The following is a 20,744-nucleotide window of genomic DNA, read 5'->3' as shown; positions in this document are numbered from 1 at the left end:
AGATCCTTATTCAGGCTTTCATGCCATCGAAGATTGACTCGTACAATGAGCTTTTCTTTGGCTTGCCGAAGGATGAACTTCTGAAGCTTCAACATGTTCTTAATGCTGCTGCGCAGCTTCTGACGTACAGTTAGGTCCATAAATATTTGGACAGAGACAACATTTTCTAATTTTGGTTCTGTACATAACCACAATGAATTTTGAACAAAACAATTCAGATGCAGTTGAAGTTCAGACTTTCAGCTTTAATTCAGTGGGTTGAACAAAATAATTGCATAAAAATGTAAGGAACTAAAGCATTTTTTAAAACACAATCCCTTCATTTCAGGGGCTCAAAAGTAATTGGACAAATTAAATAATTGTAAATAAAATGTTCATTTCTAATACTTGGTTGAAAACCCTTTGTTGGCAATGACTGCCTGAAGTCTTGAACTCATGGACATCACCAGACGCTGTGTTTCCTCCTTTTTAATGCTCTGCCAGGCCTTTACTGCAGCGGTTTTCAGTTGCTGTTTGTTTGTGGGCCTTTCTGTCTGAAGTTTAGTCTTTAACAAGTCAAATGCATGCTCAATTGGGTTGAGATCAGGTGACTGACTTGGCCATTCAAGAATATTCCACTTCTTTGCTTTAATAAACTCCTGGGTTGCTTTGGCTTTATGTTTTGGGTCATTGTCCATCTGTATTATGAAACGCCGACCAATCAGTTTGGCTGCATTTGAGCACACAGTATGTCTCTGAATACCTCAGAATTCATCCGGCTGCTTCTGTCCTGTGTCACATCATCAATAAACACTAGTGACCCAGTGCCACTGGCAGCCATGCATGCCCAAGCCATCACACTGCCTCCGCCGTGTTTTACAGATGATGTGGTATGCTTTGGATCATGAGCTGTACCACACCTTTGCCATACTTTTTTCTTTCCATCATTCTGGTAGAGGTTGATCTTGGGTTCATCTGTCCAAAGAATGTTCTTCCAGAACTGTGCTGGCTTTTTTAGATGTTTTTTAGCAAAGTCCAATCTAGCCTTTTTATTCTTGAGGCTTATGAGTGGCTTGCACCGTGCAGTGAACCCTCTGTATTTACTTTCATACAGTCTTCTGTTTATGGTAGATTTGGATATTGATACGCCTACCTCCTGGAGAGTGTTGTTCACTTGGTTGGCTGTTGTGAAGGGGTTTCTCTTCACCATGGAAATTATTCTGCGATCATCCACCACTGTTGTCTTCTGTGGGCGTCCAGGTCTTTTTGCACTGATGAGTTCACCAGTGCTTTCTTTCTTTCTTTCTTTCTTTCTTTCTTTCTTTCTTTCTTTCTTTCTTTCTCAGGATGTACCAAACTGTAGATTTTGCCACTCCTAATATTGTAGCAATTTCTCGGATGGGTTTTTTTTTCTGTTTTCGCAGCTTAAGGATGGCTTGTTTCACCTGCATGGAGAGCTCCTTTGACCACATGTTTTCTTCACAGCAAAATCTTCCAAATACAAGCACCACACCTCACATCAACTCCAGGCCTTTTATCTGCTTAATTGAGAATGACATAACGAAGGAATTGCCCACACCTGCCCATGAAATAGCCTTTGAGTCAACTGTCCAATTACTTTTGGTCCCTTTAAAAACAGGGTGGCACATGTTAAGGAGCTGAAACTCCTAAACCCTTCATCCAATTTTAATGTGGATACCCTCAAATGAAAGCTGAAAGTCTGGACTTTATGTCCATTATATAACTATAACTTGAATATGTTTCGGTAAACAGGTAAAAAAACAAAATTTGTGTCAGTGTCCAAATATATAGACCTAACTGTATACACGTAAATTTGACCATATCAGTCCAGTACTTCAGCAGCTTCATTGGTTACCAATAGACAAACGTATCCACTTCAAGATTTTACTTCTGGCCTTCAAAGGGTTGCATGGTCTTGCACCTGGTTATATCAGTGATGCTGTACAGCTCGATGATCTTCAAATACCACTCTTTTAAAGCCGGTAGATTACCATCTCAAGACATATGGCTATTGTTCTTTTGCCGTAGCTGTGCTTCACCTCTGGAACATGTTACCCATAGACATTAGATCTTGTGACTCTGTCTCTCTCTCTCGCTCTCTCTCTCTCCAAGTCAAAACTTAAGATTCATCTATTTAAAACTTCATATTAGTGTCTCTTATTGTCCATTCATGTATTTACATATTGTATATTTAGCGCTCAGAACTCTCTCTATGAGTGCTTTACAAGTATTTTTGTTGTTTGTTGTATACACATAAATAGTGCATTGAATCCTCCTTTGTAACATAACATTTTACTTTGAGTTCGTGATGCGTGACACATAGCTGGTTCCAGCATGTTCGCTAGCTAGAAAACGACAAAATATTAGCTAGCTAGACAACAAAGTTATGTATAATACAACAAGCTGCAAAAAGCTGTTGCGTGTTCATGTAGCATTACTCTACCAGTCACTGTGATAACACATCCAGTCCACATTCACTGTACAGGTAGTCGTCGACTTACGACCTATGCGACTTGCGACCGATCGACTTTACGACCGTCTGGTTATGACTGGCAAGTGTTTCCCAGCTGAGCTAGCTGAGCGTACGACAGTTTCCGCCCCAGCTCCCGGCAGTGCCTCTCGCCGCATACAACAGTTTCCGCCCCAGCTCCAGGCACATGTGCAGTCTCTCTCACGCTCCCTCGCGCACTCCGTCATACAGTTTCCGCCCCAGCTCCAGGCACATGCGCAGTCTCTCTCGCGCTCCCTCGTGCACTCCGTCATACAGTTTCCGCCCCAGCTCCAGGCACATGCGCAGTCTCTCTCGCGCTCCCTCGTGCACTCTGTCATACAGTTTCCGCCCCAGCTCCTGGTTTATGAAATGAGCAAATGCTCCCGCCAGCCCGAGCGCTGCAACAGCTGATGATGACGTCGACGACCCACAGCCAAGCACCAGTGATGCCAGCAGTCACTAAATTTTGTATTTTGCTATGTTTTACATTTGTATTTTGGTACGTTTCAAACTAAAATGTCTTCTATTTTTCACACCTGTATTTCGTATTTTTTGTTTTGCACATATTAAACGAATTGTACTGTACGCAGTGTAGTATGCAGTGTTTGACTTAAACCAAACAATGAGCCAAGGTAATGAAATAAGAAAATGTTGATAAAATAAGACTTTAAGATGATTACAATATCATTACACATCACAATATACTTACGTTCATTTAACATAGGCCGACTTACGACCAGATCGGTTTACGACCGGTCAGTCGTAACCAAACGCAGTCGTAAGTCGACGACTACCTGTACTTGAAAAGATGTATACTAGGTGTCAAGTAAACTATTATTTTAGATTTAGATGTAGAATTACAGGTATGAATACATATGCCAAAGGGAAGTGGGGCCTGTTTTCTACTCAAGTTGTCTAATCAAAGATTATCATGCATTATCATACTCACAGCCTCTTCAGCATAGCCAATCCACGAAATGCTCCAGGCTCCACTGTACTAATCAAATTACTCCTCAGGTCCCTACAGAGAGAAAGAGACACAAATGATTTAATATTAATTAACAAATGACTGTGTCCCTCAAACCCCCTAGGATCATTTTCACATTTTGTAGTTTTATAACCTGAAAATGAAGTGGACGTAATTAGGATTGTGTATCATGAATGTACACTTTTTTTTCTGCATATCTGATAACTTGCTGCTGTAACATAAGTTCCCAGCTTGGGATCAATAAAATAAATCCATCCGTCTATCTGTCTATCTATCTAAAATGACCCATCATGTTGAAGTGGAGTGAAATATGGATTTTATTGTACTCAATATAGTTATTCTTAAACCCTAAATTAGTTCTTGGTGTGGGTGACATGGTGGTGCAGTGGTTAGCACTGTCGCCTCACAGCAAGGGCCATGCTTGCATGGTTTTCCTCTGCATGCTCCAATTTCCTCCCACAGTCCAAAGAAATGTGGATTAGATCAACTTGCTCCTCTAATTTGCCCATAGCCTGTCTCTGTGTTAGACCAGCGATAGACTGGTGACCCTTCCAGGGTGTACCCTGCCCCTTGCCCCAAAATCAGCTGGGACTGGCTTCCCCTGTAGCCCTGACAGATAAGTGGTATAGATAATGGACGGATGGATAGTTTCCATGCAACCAGTCTGAATCAAAAGTCATATAATTAGTTGAATGAATCCAGCAATTACTGTAATGCCAGTATACTGTAATATATACCAGTTTCTGGAACATCCCAGAGGTTATCAGAGAACATATTTAAACAAATGGCATAATATGTTATCATGTAAAATTATCCAAAAAGGTTTGTTTATTTAAAAAAAAAAATCAAACTTTGAACATCCCATGGAGCATCATTAAATTATTCATTCTTTCATGTTCAATAACAGCCGGTCCATCAAAGGGCAGTATGCACATAAGCAGGGTCAGATCCCGGAAAATGGGAAGGGGGTGTGGGGGGGTGTCAACCCAGTAAGGCCAGGGGTCCGGGGGCCTCTGGCGGTCCCCGGAAGCTCTGCAGTTTTTAAATGCCAGGAGATGCATTTTGAGCTGTCAGAGACATGTTGTAAATGAAATCTCTTAAAGAAAATTACCATATCAAAAAAATATGTTTTAAAAGTAGGAACTTTCAAAACAATTTTATTAGTCACTGAAAATTGTATTGTCAGAGTTGCAGGTATATGCGTAGAACATAATTACAACTGATATATGACCACAAAACACTTTATATCAATAAATTATTACTATTTTAGCAACTGCAATCTGAGCTCCTGCTCAGGACATTCAATGTACATATAAGACAGTGAATATAACCAGGTAAACTGAGGGAATGTAAGTGACCACTTAAGATAGAGTTTAATACTGAGATAACTATAAACAAAGACTGCAAGAGTTGCATGTCTATAATACAAAGTCAGTAACTGCAATCTGAGCTCCCAAAACAGCACGTGTACCATGTACATACACAGGGTATAGTGAGTACAGAGATACCTATTAATGAACATGAGCAGTAGCCAGACAGCCGACACGTGTGTGGACATGCAGTAAGCCTGCTGCAGCATCTCATCATTTTGGCTTGTGAACATGCACGTTAACAATACCATAAACATAAAAGGATGGCGCCCACCCTTTACATGTAGTCTACAGTGCAGTCTGGAAATACAGTATGTTATGTTGATGCACGAAGTTCCCGCACCCTGTTAAAATCCAACAGGACTCACCCAGCTTGCTTTTCACTGCATTCGTGTCACAAGCAAAAAAAAAAAAAAAAAACCTAAGCAAGGACCTACTATTAAATATAAATTAATACCATAAACTCTTCAGCTCAATCCCACATAACGATTTGTTTATTTTTAAGCCTTATTAATTTTAAAAAAACAGCGGGCATATCTCTGTATTTGCAATACATTCAAGTCACAATTCCAAATAGCCATGTACTATTTTTTTTCTTTTTGGATGGGGGTGTGTGCGTCCCCCCTTAAATCTGTACCAGGATTCACTCACATGCAGACAAGTTTTAGTGTAGCCAATCCACCTACCTTTATAATTTTGGACGGTGGAGGGAAACCAGTGTGAACATATGGAGAACATGTGAATTTCTATACAGACAGTAACCAGAGTTCAGTATCAAACCCTGGAGCTGTGATGCAGCAATGCTACCCACTGCACCACCCAACCTTTAAATCCATTATTAACAGTGTAAAGTATAAAGCACAGGCATGACTCTGCCTAGAGGAGGCCGTCCACCAAAAATCAGTGATTGGGTAAGGAGGTCATTAGTCAGAGAAGCAACCAAGTTCAAGGGGAGCAAATACTTATGCAAGTCATTGGATGCTGAAGCTCTTTGCAGAGGGAAATACACATATTCATTCACTTTAATGTCTGTGTGGACTTTAATCCTCACATCACTGTGGGTTTTAGAGCTGCACGAGGGGACCAATTACTTCTCTACATAATGATTTGCCCTTCAAAGCAGATGGTCAGTAATCCCAGACACACACACACGCGCGCGCGCTCGTTAAACTAATGCAAGCCGCAGAGGATATTCTCATCCTCATTACACTCCCATTCTCTTTATGCACACTGTGTTTAGAGGCACAGAATCGAATCTAACGGAATCAGCCCTCCATTGGGCTTTTTGAGTGTTATCTCTGTGGCCACAGTCCATAAATAGGGCCTTCACTTTCAGCTAAAGTGCTGGGTTAAAGAAGTAGAATGCTACCCAGTGATCAGATGAGAGTCTCACCATCTCAGTGTTAGCAATCAGCCCCTCCCTTTGGCCTGCCCTCTCAGTCTCCACACACCCAGTGTGCTAAAAATACACTCAATGATTTCAGAACTCCATGTGTTCCTCCAGGGCCAAAGCAAACTTCCTAAAATTGTGTCCTCATATTTCCTGCGTCTGTCTGAGGGGAGTGACAGGATTCTGAAGGAGCTCTGGAAGCAGCAGCAATGTGTGGAGACATAACTAAACATACATGTGCTCAATCAATCTGATACCTGCTGACTGGCTCAAATAGGGCCATCAAAGCTAAATCACAATCATGCACAATACCTTAAGTGGAAAATGAATTCTAAATAATTTTAATTACCTTTGTTTGTACATTTTGTTTGTTTAATTTGCACAATTCATTTGAGTTATGCATATTTTCTCAACTTCCACTTGTGTTTTTTTTTTCCTCCCTATAGCAGTTCATTACATTGCTAATCCATGGGAAGCCATGGCCTAATGATTAAAGAAGCAACTTTGGGACCAAAAGGTCACCAGTTTGATTCCCTGGACCAGCAGGAATGGCTGAAGTGCCCTTGAGCAAGGCCCCTAATCCCCAACTGCTCCCCAGGTTGGTCTGGGTATGTCATATGTCGCTCTGGATAAGAGCGTCTGCTAAAATGTCATTACTGTAAAGAAATGTAATCCACTTCCCTTTGATATTATCTGAGTGTGTGAAGCGTTTCAGGACAGGTCAGTCTTTTTTAGAGGACAAAGATGTTTCTGATTGAAAATCCACAGCAGGTTTTTTTTCCTTAATTCAGCATTTAACACCTGACTGATGGGATCATTAAATACTGAAAAATGGCTGCTGTCTGCCATAATGGGGTGTGTCGACAATTAAGAAACATACCCATTCAGAACCATTTCATCCCTCCATCCAACATGCTCTTTCACTGCTTATCTTTGTATGGCATATATTCAGCAGTAAACACCTAACCTGTCTATATGTAATTCTATAATACCTTAATATTATATGGTTATGTCTACCATTCATTCTTAACCCAGATAGAACCTTAGAATATCAAGATTCTGATATATCAACTCGGAAACTTATGGTTAACGGTCAATGGTTAGTCCATCGCAGGGCACCGTACACAAGAATATTCATACACTCATTCACACCTAGGGCAACTAACAATATTTCAGCCAATCCACTAATCGGTATGCAAATCTAGAGGAAACGGAAATGGACTACACGTAAAAAACATGGAATTCCTCACAGACAATAACCCAAGCTCAGGATCAAAATAGAGACCCTGGAGCTGTGAATTGGCAACACTACCCATTGTACCACAGTGTAACATTTATTTTAAAGGGACATTATGAAAAACTAATTTTTTTCAGTGCTTGTACACATACATTTGGAGTGCCAGCCAATGCACAAACTGAAATAAGCCACCCAGTCAGTTTCTTTTGAGCTGCTTATTTCAGAAAACATTTGCTTCAACAAGCTGTTCAGATTTGGCTCCACTTTCTATGTCACAAGGGGAGCGCATTAGAATTATGTCATCCCTCATCTGAGTATCTCCACTCATGGCTTGAGAACTACATTTATGAATGAATATTCATGAAGAAAGTGTTACCTGATTGCTGGGTTTCACATGACGTCACATCCGCCTCATTAGTTATTCAAAACTTTACCTGGTAGTCTACCAAAGCTCAGTTGACAGAGCGTTTGTAAGGAGAATGCCTGATGCTTGCGTTGCTTTAGGTCATTTGAATCGATCAAACCCTGAAACTGATAAAAGTTTCTTCAGGGTTCCCTGTGAACTAATAAAAAAGGGTGAACGAACACAGGATTTCACAAAAAGACGTTGAGAAAGGCGGCTTTTGAACCTCTCACTGACATCGAAGGGAGCCGAGTTGAAGCATGCTCGAGTTTGCAGTGATCACTTCATGAAGTGTTTGTATATCCCTCTCAGCTATATCCTTTTTGTTTTCCAAGTACTTTTCTTGCTGTGTCGTTATTTTATGGTACTTTTTTCGTCATGAAGCGCTAAAGTCCCCAGCTGTTTCTTTGTTTACTCCTCACTCCTCACAAAGTCCATATGCATGAAGGTCGCGACAAAATTTTTACCCAGCCATACAGTTACAATGCACTGTGATCACTTCTCCGTATTGTTTAACTAAGATCCAGGTCTTTAAAGGGGTTTCTGATTATCTTTGTGAATGATTTACCTGAGAGATAAGAGCCAACACAAGTGAGAATCAAGCGAACTGTTGTTTGCTTACACTTCAACTTGCAGCGCTTCGTTGTAAAGACGCGAACGAAAAGCTTAAAAAAAATACTTACACCGGCAAAAACAATACAGGATTCATTCAGCAGTGACTTGATACCAAGGTCCTTTACCCAGGCACATACAAAAAGCTGTAAGCCTCCATACTCTTCCAAGCTTTCATCTGTTTTGCGGTGTAGAAGGACGTCTGCAACACCAGATAGTTTGAGATGTCGGGGAACTCAACTGAAGGGTAGTTTTCGAGATTGTATGACAAATCCTTCTTTCCCAGACTGTAGGGGTCGATTCCACTGCACGTAGCAATCTTCTGAATATATCTAAAGCGAGCAGTGGCTTCTAGATTATGAGCATACTCTGATAAGTTATCGCTAGTTGTTTGCACTACGGCAGCCATTTAGACCACCAGCTATTTCACTTCCGGTAAAACCGCTAAGAAAAGTCATGTGACTGAAACCCAGCAATTGCCAACTGGAGAGGGAGTGAACAGTGTCTGATTATCATTTAAAGGAATAGGCACTCAAATCAGCCGTTTTGAACAGAGCTACTTATACCCTTTTTCCACCAAATCAGTTCCAGGGCTGGTTCGGGGCCAGTGCTGGTGCTGGTTCACAACTCGTTCAACTTGCGAGCCAGCTGAGAACCAGTTTGCTTTTCCATAGCTTGCGGTGCTAAGGGAAGCCACATCATTACGTCGCTGTATACGTCAGTAACGTCGCTACGTTTGCATAAACCTTGGTGCGAATATCGAAGCAAAAACAACATGGAAGAAGCAGCAGCAGCAACAACAATAATATTAATAATAATGGATGACTTCGCGTTTGTACAGCTGCTGCTTCTCGTCGCTTAAAAATGGTGATCTTTCGTGGTCTTGTTATTGTTGTTGGTCTTAACAACTCCGCCCCCCCGCTGACGTAAGCAGTTCTTTCCTCTGGCCCAGCAGAGAGTTGGTGCTAGCCTGGAACTGGGTTTTCTGGCCCCAGAGCCAGTTCTTTGTCAGTGGAAACAGAAAACCCGGTTCCAAACTAAGCACTGGCCCCGAACCAGCCCTGGAACTGCTTTGGTGGAAAAGGGGCAACAGACAGGATGAGAAGGGAGCTGTGGTGCTTTCTCCTTGTGGTATTTTGACCAAAGCATGTCACAGACATTTCATTAAGACCTCAGGGAACTGTATCAACTTGTGGAAAAGGGGTACAATATGTCACCTTTAAAACACCCAGGATATTGCACAGTCATCTCATTTATTAGCAATATAGAAACAGAAAGGCAAAATTACATGATCACACACTTGCTGATCCTTCTGATAGTGGGGGGGGGGGGGGGTGCACTTGTGGGAATATGTGAGAGATTAAAGCCACATCTTTGCTTAATTTTGACCCTATTTTCACTGTATTATCTACCTGGAACTTTATTTATTCCCTAAGGATGTTAAAGCATATAAAGCTGTCGTATTGATCTAATTTTAGAAATAATAATAAAAATAATTAGTTAATTTTGACCCACACAGAACATGGGGTTAATGTACATTTTGACTTACTCATAGTTCCTCTTATATTAGGTTTATTGGAGTAAATGAAAACACTCTATTTTCATTTTAGTTAACAAAAAAAGTGAAAAATTGTAACCTACAGATGTTTAAGTTTCAAGTGATGGACTTTTATTTAACTGTAGGCATTTTATTACACATAATTAAAACACTGTAATTGTATTTATAATGAAAACAAACACTGCTGTACACATTGTACAGGGTACACCAGTATATCCCTATTAAATATCAGAAATTATTCTATCCACATTCACTGGAATGAGCAATCGCATTTTCTGATTGGCTACACTACTACTAGGATATCAGCTCATATACTGTACCATGAGCAGAGAAAACCAAAATGACGGCGCGTGTTGCCGAACCAACCGAGGACGAAATAAAAACTCTACTCAAAAACAAAAGCCCAAAAATACAAAAACAAAAAATATATGGAATGAAAGTATTTGATGGTAAGAATGTATCTTTTTTCTTTTTCAAGAATTATTATTATTATTATTATTATTATTATTATAGCATTTTTCACAAATTGCTACTGTCATTTCGCCGATTTGTTTACATTCTATGCGGAAAGATTTTTATCAGAAGTTTTGTATAAAGTTTTTGTTTATCGAATTTGCAAAAAAAAAAAAAAATGCTCTGTTTCTCAAAATCCAGTGGATGTGGTTAGAATAAAACAGTTATTCCATTCAATCTTGGCATACATGGCTTATGTACGACTCGATTTCGTGGAATAACTGTTAACTACACACGCTAAGAATATAACCAGTGTTTCCAGATTGGGCGGTTTCAAGTGCATTTTGGCGGGTTTTGAACATATTTTGGGCTGGAAAACGTCAGCAGTATCTGGCAACACTGAATATAACACTTATTTGCCCACATGTATTGCAAGCAATTTAAAAAAATCATATAATAATTTAACTTCTTAGCTAGACAGATAACACCCTTGTTATCCAAACTAACCAATATATCTGGGTGTCTTTGAAATGTGTCTTATAAAGTTTGCTGAAGTTTTCTATTCTGATGGTGCATTTATTACACATAGCTCTTCAGTCTTCACGCTGAAAATTTTCTTGAATATGAACTATATATGAAGGTTAGATTTGAAGAAGTGTGGGCATATATAGGATAAAAAGTCTTTTCATTAACAATTTGAAATTTTATTTGGGACAAATCTAAGTTTTTAAACAAAATATTCCATACCAGAGGCGGCACGGTGGTGTAGTAGTTAGCGCTGTCGCCTCACAGCAAGAAGGTCCGGGTTCGAGCCCTGTGGCCTGCGAGGGCCTTTCTGTGTGGAGTTTGCATGTTCTCCCCATGTCCACGTGGGTTTCCTCCGGGTGCTCCAGTTTCCCCCACAGTCCAAAGACATGCAGGTTAGGTTAACTGGTGACTCTAAATTGACCGTAGGTGTGAATGTGAGTGTGAATGGTTGTCTGTGTCTATGTGTCAGCCCTGTGATGACCTGGCGACTTGTCCAGGGTGTACCCCGCCTTTCGCCCGTAGTCAGCTGGGATAGGCTCCAGCTTGCCTGCGACCCTGTAGAACAGCGGCTAGAGATAATGAGATGAGATATTCCATACCTGGGTCTAACCAACATCCTTGATGTTCAGCAAGGTTGAATGTAATCATTAAAACAATATACCTCACCTAATGAAAACACATATTGTGCATGTTGGCTCCCATTAAATGTCCTGACTTCATTCAACAAAGTTATAAATCAGTTATTTTCTACTGTTCATTACTGAGTGCATATTGTTAATGTAAGCAATCTCAAGTCTTACTGCAATACTAAACAACCACTCAAACAAGACCGAAACCACCTGGACTATATTCTGAAACATTTCAGTCAGGTATGTAGTGCAGGCTTTTGTATTGGTCATGTTTTATGTTTGGAGATAATAATCTTATTGCATACCACACTGACTTGGCAAGAGAGTTAACAATATTTACTTATTTAATATTACTTTTAATTAAATATTTTAATAATGGTGTAAAACATAGTGAACATAAACATAGGTCCTTCTCGAAAAACCTATGATGCGACAATGACAATAACAAAATAATGACAATAACCAACACTTCAATAATTGCATTAATGTTTGTTTCCTAAAAGATTTTTGCCTTGTAAATTTATTTAATGGGGTAGAAAAGTGATGCGTTTCTAGAGAAGTAGAGGTTCAATGAAAAGCTAACTTTAGCCAGCTAGCTAGTCTGTTATTTGTGAGTGATATGAGATTGTATTTTGATAGAACAGGGTTCAAGAGTGAAATGTTCTCTCATTTGCCTCTTCAGCAGAACATAATATCCTTATGAGTACATATGCAAGACCAGATTTTGCCTCGTATAGCATACCTCTGTGGTTTCATATTATTCTATTTGATAAAGTCTATATTTATTACAAAGCTTCTCACACAGCAGACTGTTCTCTGCGTCACCTCTCTCTCTGTGTCACAGATGAAAGGTCAGAATTGCTGCTCTGCACAAACGTTCATGTAGCAGGTCAAAAAAGAACACACTCATGCTAGGTATAGTACATTCCTGATGGTGGTTTCAAGACTTATCTGAGAAAGGTTATACATCATATCATCACACACATCGTACACTTATCTTTTTGACAGTAGCAACCAAGTTTGCTGTCCAAAGTTAGCAAATTATTAGAAATGTTGGCCAAAGCTGTTGTGCCTGCCCTAAAACATTTTCAGAGGTGGATGTGTTTTTGTGTTTACTTGTGTCATGCACACTAAGAATGATTTCTCAGTGATTGTTGGTTCTCAACACTTGTAGACTATGAATATCTCTTAACATAGGAGCATATACGGTAGCAAGCGGTGATGGTAGAACCTCAATGATAATGTTACTGTACTAGTAAGGGCACTATCAGCTCATCACCTCACCTACACACCGGTAAGGAAAAACGAAGATGCTTTCCAAACAACACAGGTTAAAAAAAGAAAAGAAAAAAAAAACTTCTCATGGGTGCAAAAGCTTTTGAAAGTTATTGAGAGCTTCTCTCTGGACAGTAGATTTTTTTTTCAGCTTATTTTGTATCAGGGCTCTTTGTAACGTTACAATAAACAGGCCAAGCTGGTAAAAGCTAGGAGACAAAGAATGTCCTAATTTAATCATTTTTTACTCTTTTCATCCAAGCTGGAATTTCCCAAATCCGTGAGTCAGAAATGTTCAATCCAAAGCCAGTCATTCAGTTCAAGTGAGAGCGAGTCCAAGTCTCTGATTTGACTTTGTAAACTGAAACACGATCGTGTTATAATCTGAAATGTAATAAAAGGGTATCATTGTTAGTAAAGCAAACTGGAACATTATAAAATAGTGAAAAACAATTGTAGTTTTCACAGAAAATGAGCATTAAACCAAATGTGTATTCCTTACTAATGAACAATTTGATTATTTTCACAGACTGGAAAACTGTTTCAGCTGCAAACACTGAAACAGCTCATACAGTAGAAGAACAAGCTCTCCAGCTGGTCAAAATCAAAATAAGATTTAAACAGAAACAATGCTTCTTCTCTTAAACTCTGTTTGACATTTATACTTTCTCCACAGCGGTCTATACAGTATCTGTGGTGCTAAACTCCTGACAAACTTTAACAGTTGCAGTTAATATTTCACCAGCAGTTGCACCCAATTAGCTTCCGCCCGCACAGTGTGTGTGTGTGTGTGTGTGTGTGTGTGTGTGTGTGTGTGTTTGTGCTCCCCACGTGTGCTCACTCAGCCAAGCTGCTACACCACCCGCTCCCACTGTGACATTAATGTGGAGATTTATAGCCTAATGGTCACACTCACACACTGAGAGGCTTTGGTGAAAAATGTTAGAAAGACAGAGTATGTGTGTAAGTGGAGAAAGTAAAAGACAGCGTGTGTGCGTGCGTGTGTGTTGCTACTGAAGAAACATTTTGGAAGACCCTACCAGAGGAGATCACTAGGAAGACATCTTCACTGTAGGAGGCTGAACATCTTAGGGAGGATGATCGAGAGCAGGAGAAGAGTTCCCTAATTAGTGGCTAACTAATACTCTTTCCCCTAAACCCACGATAGCTATGCATCAACAGGAAGCCATGCGGGAAAGGTTCTACAGATGGATATAGAAACAAATTGTCTATTAGGGAGTTTTTGGAGGTTGGTTGAGGATTAATCTGATTATTGTCTAAAAACTGTGGGACTGTCACACTGTGGGAAGGACATTTCTCTGACAGTCAAATCCAAGAACAAAGTAATGTGAAGAGTCTCTTCAGACCGGCAGCTTAATTAATAGTTAGATACAGTAGCTCCGACAACTGCACCAAAAAATATAAATTACAAGTGAGTTGTTGGAAACCAGAAAAAGAAAAACCCTATAATTCTTCTTTTACCTCTGAATACGTTTTGTTCAGTTCAGGTTCAAAACAAACAGAGCTTTCATTGTGTAGTGTTTCTGGCATACTGGTAATGATGCTCATTCCGGGCAACCAACTTATCTGAGGTGACAATCAAATAAGCTTAGATCCCCCACACACAATCAGGAAGAATTTTCATGGCACTAATGAAGAAAATGAGAGATGAACCACTGTTCAGAACAGTTTGGAGAAGTGACAGTGGAACGTATCCACAAACGGAGTCATTGCTTCAGCCATCATTCTGAGCTCAGAGGAAACCTGCCTGTGTAACAATGTTACTTAGGTGTCTGTGATGACATCACTGTCTGAAATACTGCTTCCCCTTCCTGTTTCCTTCCTAGACATGAGCCAGACATTACAAAGAGCTCTCAATCAGACATACGGAGTCTAAAGGTTTGAACCTCATTCCAGACACACTATAATTTATGATCACATACAACAGCCACTGACCCATAAAAGCACTATTCAACATGCCAAAATGTTCTAATTCAGAGCTAAGAGCAACATCACTGGCAGCTAGAACGCTCCATTCATCCCAGACGCAGTTGACGCATAATCATGTTCCTGACAATTGCAATTCAGAGCACATCTCTAATGTGAGAAGTTTTTTTTTTTTTTTAAATATAGAGCATAAGACATGAAAATACCCAAGACATGTCATTTATGCTTTTTGAGAATTAATGCAGACAGGCAGCCACAAATATAGAAAATCAGCCAGCTGAAACCACAAGCAGAAGAAATGCCAAGATTACAAAATCTCACTGCAGCTTTTATTTAAAGAGATCTGATTCTGATGAAAGGCCACATCTGTGAGGTTTGGGGTGAAGACAAGAAATTGAACATTGGAGTTGTTAAATGAGAAAGTCTGTTCAACTTCATTCAGCACATTAATATTCATGGTAAAATGTGTTAAGGGTATTTCTTCAGTATGTTGGGGTGGTTAAACCCTGTGTATTCCTTCTAGCCACTTTATTAGACATATTTATTTTGATCCTTGATGCAAGTATACAGTAAGGGCCTACAAAATTTGGAAAGGTTCTTAGCTTCCAAAAATGGGTTCTATTTGAAACTTCCATCCATCTATTATCCATAATGACTTATCCTGTGCAGGGTCACGGGCAAGCTGGAACCTATTCCAGCTGACTATGGGTGAGAGGTAGGGTACACCTTGGACAAGTCGCCAGATCATCGCAGGGCTGACACAGAGACAAGCAACCATTTATATTCACACCTACAGTCAATTTAGAGCCACCAATTAGCCTAACCTGCATGTCTTTGGACTGTGGGGGAAACCGGAGTAAACCCAAGCAGACATGGGGAGAACATGCAAACTCCACAGCCTCAGCATTTAAGTCTAGGCTGAAAACTTCTGTTTAGTCAAGCCTTTTGTTAATAGTGTTTATGAGGTAAAGGAGTAGATCTGGAGGGTCCTCAGACATAGTGTGTTTGGTAAACTGGGATGTATGGATGCTGTCAGTCCCCCACTCACTTGCTCACTTGAGTTTGTTGACAGTGTAGTGGCTGGCTGCTTTATGTCTCGGGGCTCCCTCATGACTGTGTTACCTTCTGGCTCTCCCCTTTTAGTTATGCTGTCATAATTTTGCCGTTGTCCCTGCTTGCACTCAGCACAAAATGTATACTGTTCCTACTCATCAGGTAACATTGGGCATACCGAACAACCTGTGTTTTCTCTCTCTCTTTCTCTTCCCCCCAGTCTGTCCCTCTGAGTTACATGTCGATCCTGAAATCAAGATGCTGACCTCTTCTGCTCCTCAGACCTGCCTGTTCCATCTTGATGCCCTACATCTGGCTGGAGTCTCATCACATCGCTCCTGTGGAGGACGGCCCCATATGGACAGTTGAAAGTCACACTTGGAAGGATGTTCTGGACACTTGCAGTAATGCTTTTATGTCTGAGGACTTCAGTTGACTTGCTAACTTTAGGACTGCAGTGGTCATGAACAGTTTTGCACTCAGGTTTCCATCAATGAAGAGTTATAACATCAGCAAAACAGATGTCATGTTAAAACTGTTAAAAATGTTATAAATCACGTTGTCTGTTATCACCCAAATGAGGATGGGTTCCCTTTTGAGTCTGGTTCCTTTCGAGGTTTCTTCCTCATGTCGTCTGAGGGAGTTTTTACTTGCCACTGTCGCCACAGGCTTGCTCATTGGGGAGAGATTAGGGATAAAATTAGCTCATGTTTAAAGTCATTAAAATTCTGTCAAGCTGCTTTGCGATAATGTCTGTTGTTAAAAGCGCTATAAAAATAAACTTGACACACAGAAAGGCCCCTGTCAGCCACTGGGCTTGAACCTAGAACCTTCTTGCTGTGAGGTGACAGTGCTAACCACTACACCACCCCTATTTGAAGCTTTCTCATAGGAAAATAATTTGTTGTCGGGTTCTACATACAGCCTTTAAGGCAGGGGTCATCAGCCGATGGACTGAGGCCTGAATGCAGACCCAGCAAAGTATTTCACTGGAACTCAGTACTTGAAAAAAACTCAGTAGCTGGGCAGATAAATGTGTATAAAACTTGGCAATGTTTCAGCAAATTTAGTTTTCTAAAAATGAACAAGCATGACCTCTGTAGCAGCTCCTCTGCTGTGGCTTATTAAATCATACGCAGTACATTTCTTTAAGTTATTTAGCTGAAGGTTGGACCAGAGATTAATCAGAGGACTCGAGACATTAGGTCAGAAAGACGAGAGTTTTCACAGACTTACATGGATTTTTCATTTTATTAGTCTCTCTAGTCTGATTAGTGGACTGATTAGATGACTTGAAGCGTTCAAGCCCATAAGCCGAGAAGCACCAACCTGGAAAATATTGAAAATATTGTATCTATGATCTCATGTGGGCAAATAACGCTTTCTTCTGAGCATGTTACACTGCCCCCTGACATCTGGCTGGCTTAGTGTGCCTCGGAGGAAACATGTCATAGCCTTCGCCCTAGCTGATTGGAAGTTGTCATGTGATTTGGCCATGACTAAATTAGGGAGAAAGTTTTTTTTTTTTTTTTTTTTTTGGGGGGGGGGGGGGTATTCTCTTCTGCGCCAAATGGCTCCATATATGGACAACCAAAAAACAAAAACAAACAACAAAAACACATTATACATCTCATTGCTTTCCAGCAATTTGTGCTAATCATCCTCTAGCCATCAGTCACTGTTAGTTTTTGACCACAACACTGGTGCTGGATAGATATTTTTAGTTTCTCAACATTAAGGGTTTTTTTCTTTTTTTTTTTTGTAAAATCCCAGCTGCATCTAAAATACTCTTATGAGCTCCACACACACTATTATGTTAGCGTCACTGCTGCATTGAAAATGGCCCATCTGGTTAGCGCTAGTCTGATGCTTCTTTTCTGTTTCCTTTAGCATAGTAGCATATTTGATTAAATAATAACATGTTCAGGTTAGTAAAAGCTGCAACCTAATAGAAAATAAATGGAGGAAACAAATTTGTATGCTGTGCATTTCGAACTCTAATTATGTAGATTAGTTGATATTATGTCTGATTCAGAAAGTAAATATCTAGTTTTTATAATTTTACTCAAGGATTACAATGCTGCAGTCAGTATTGGACAGTCATTTTCTCAGTACCTTCTGCTAATGCATTATATCTTGTCCAGCTCTATACTGAGAATGTGACCTCCGCCTCTGATGGCAGGAACTCACATTCTGTTTCAGATTTGCTGTTGCTTATTAGAAAAACAAGCATGATGTTTTGAATTCAAAGACGACTAGTCTTTGAGTTCAAAACATCATGCTTGTTTTTCTAATAAGCAACAGCAAATCTGAAACAGAATGTGAGTTCCTCAGTAAAGGCTCCAAGAACACAAGGTTAGATCGGCATTCAAAGATGGCCGCTCTGAACTACAACGCCCAAGAACCACAGCGCTCTCTGTCACCTGACTATTAATCACACCACCTGCAAGTCATGTCACAATCAACCACTCACCCATATAAGCTGCACTCTCCAACCAGCCTGTTGCAAAGTAGGGCTTGGTGGTCTTTCCCACTCATACTGAGCCGGGTTTTTCCCTGATAGCCTTTCCGGTTTATTGACCTCGTTTCCATTTCTTCTCGTCCTTTCATTCATTTGACGCTGCCCTGTTTGTTGATCGCCCAACCCTCGCTAGTTTACGGTCATTGCTTCCTGAACACCGATTCGGATACCTCCGACAGTTTGCACGACCCCGGTCTCCCCTGCGCCTGCATCTGTAAATGCCTGCACTCTGACACTAGTCATCTCCAAGAGTGATAAGGGACAAGTCCTTATTCGTGGGCTTCTGTTTACTGTTGCCTATTGATAAATAAGAAAAAAAAATCAAATAATTTTATATGCAAAGTTACATTATGACAACCTTACAGTTAAAGTAATATAGTTGTTTTGTTATTAGCATTAAGGTCCTCTAATGTTTTGTTTAGCATTCTTTTACATTTTTGTGAAGACACTGTTTTTATAATAGGTAGATACACTTTTGCCAGTTATTGATCTTTTGATTTAAACTCTGGTAACTGCAAGAGTTTGACTCTCCACTCACATCTGTATTGCAGCGTGCCTTGCCAGACAGCAGTAGGTACCATTTTTATGATGGTCCTTGGTATGACTCGACTGCAAGGAGAATTCGCAAGCTCCCGATCGAGAGGCAGACATACTAACCACTAGGCCAGCTCGCGGTGGACAACAATCGGATGAACCAGATTAAATGGTGAAAAAATGTGATTTTGACTGTGGCATGGTTGTTGCTGCCAGACAGGCTGGTTTGAGTATTTCAGAAATTGCTGATCTCCACAATAGACTCTGGAGTTTACATAGAATTGACTGGGGGGGGGATCAGTGAGCAACAGTTCAGTGGATGGAAACATCTTGTTCATGAGAGAAGTCAGAGGAGAATGGCCAGATAGTTCAAGCTGTCAGGGTGGCTATGATCACTCAAATAACAAGGCAATCAGAGATAGCAGACCTCACCCCCGCAGCGTAACGATGATTTCCTCTTGGCTAGAAGGGGGGTCATTCAGATTATATTCATGTGCTATTTTCTTATTTGTTTCTTCCATTATTCCAATTGAATAAAATTTTTTGTAGGGTTACAATACATTGCTTTATCAATTTTCAAGGGCATCATTAAAGACAGGTAGTGCAGCGCTAGTATTATTATTAAACAGATCTATACAAATTGTGGTTCATTCTTTTCTCATAAAGCATAATTGTTCAGAAAATATATATGTGAAAGTACTCTTTTTCTTTCTCTTCTTTTTTCTTCGCACCACAACATAATTAATTGAATGAGTTCCTATGGTCATGATACATCAACCCAACAAATTTCATGTCAATCCGTCCAGTCGTTGCTGAGTTACAAGCAAAAATCTGGGGTGGGACACACATACACACACACACAGGGTGATCACAATACCTCGCCATCCCACTAGGTGGGGGCGAGGTGACCACTCTATACAACTGTGGTATGCAGAAAAGCATCTCAGAATGCATGGCATATTGAACCTTGCATACTTGCCAACCCTCCCGATTTCAGGGGCAGGCTCCTGATTTTAGCCTCCATCTCCCGCCTCCCGATCGTATCCCGACTGTTAAAAACTGGATAATCTCCCGGTTTTGGGAAATCCCTACCGCCAAGTTAAAAATACTCCTGATTATGTCCAATCAGAATCGTATGAGAAACACTGCTGACATCAACAGATTTTTAACCAATCAATGAACAGAACGGCAGTCACTTCCGTAATGTAGGATTCACCCAGGCTGTCCAACATTTTTTACAAGCAGTCATTCATCATAGCCACTAAACCCAATACCACACGGCAAAAATATTAATGCAAATACCAGGTTGTATGGGAGAATGAATTTCCATGGATAAGCAAATGCTCGACCAGCCAGTTACACATTTTAAGGTAAAGATACCTTAAATCAGAATATAATGGACATTTGAGCGTAAAATTAAACTAGTCTTCCGTACCATTTCAGAAACAAACTGTACAACTTCTAAAGTGTTTAGTGAAATTTTGCACAACAGAGAATTTGTTTGGTGAGCATATTTGAATAGTGTGGGAGTGTCTTAGTGCTATTTTGAATTTATGTTTGAAAGTTTTAAGTGAAAGTTTACAAGTGAATTATCTGGAAAGTGACTGATTTTGATCGAGTTTTGAGGTTTTAAGTGAAAGATTACTAGTGAGTGTATTTTGGTCGTACTAAAATTTTGCATTCAAGTGAATTTCTTTGTGGAGTATATTTTGATAGTATGGTAGTATTTATAGTGCCAATTTAAAATTTTGTTTG

General features: G+C 40.1%; 1 protein-coding gene across 1 annotated transcript in view; it reads right to left on the bottom strand.

Annotated features, from left to right (window-relative positions):
* Nucleotides 1–20,744, bottom strand: part of LOC132889578 (adhesion G protein-coupled receptor A3) — a 493,612-nt gene that overhangs the window by 383,999 nt on the left and 88,869 nt on the right. The window contains exon 3 of the mRNA XM_060926228.1: nt 3,441–3,512. Within this exon, the coding sequence (XP_060782211.1) occupies nt 3,441–3,512 (72 nt within the window). The remainder of the gene's footprint in view (nt 1–3,440; nt 3,513–20,744) is intronic.

Source organism: Neoarius graeffei, chromosome 7 (assembly GCF_027579695.1).
Source record: "Neoarius graeffei isolate fNeoGra1 chromosome 7, fNeoGra1.pri, whole genome shotgun sequence".
Taxonomy (NCBI): domain Eukaryota; kingdom Metazoa; phylum Chordata; class Actinopteri; order Siluriformes; family Ariidae; genus Neoarius; species Neoarius graeffei.
This window is presented reverse-complemented; position numbering and strand designations above follow the sequence as displayed.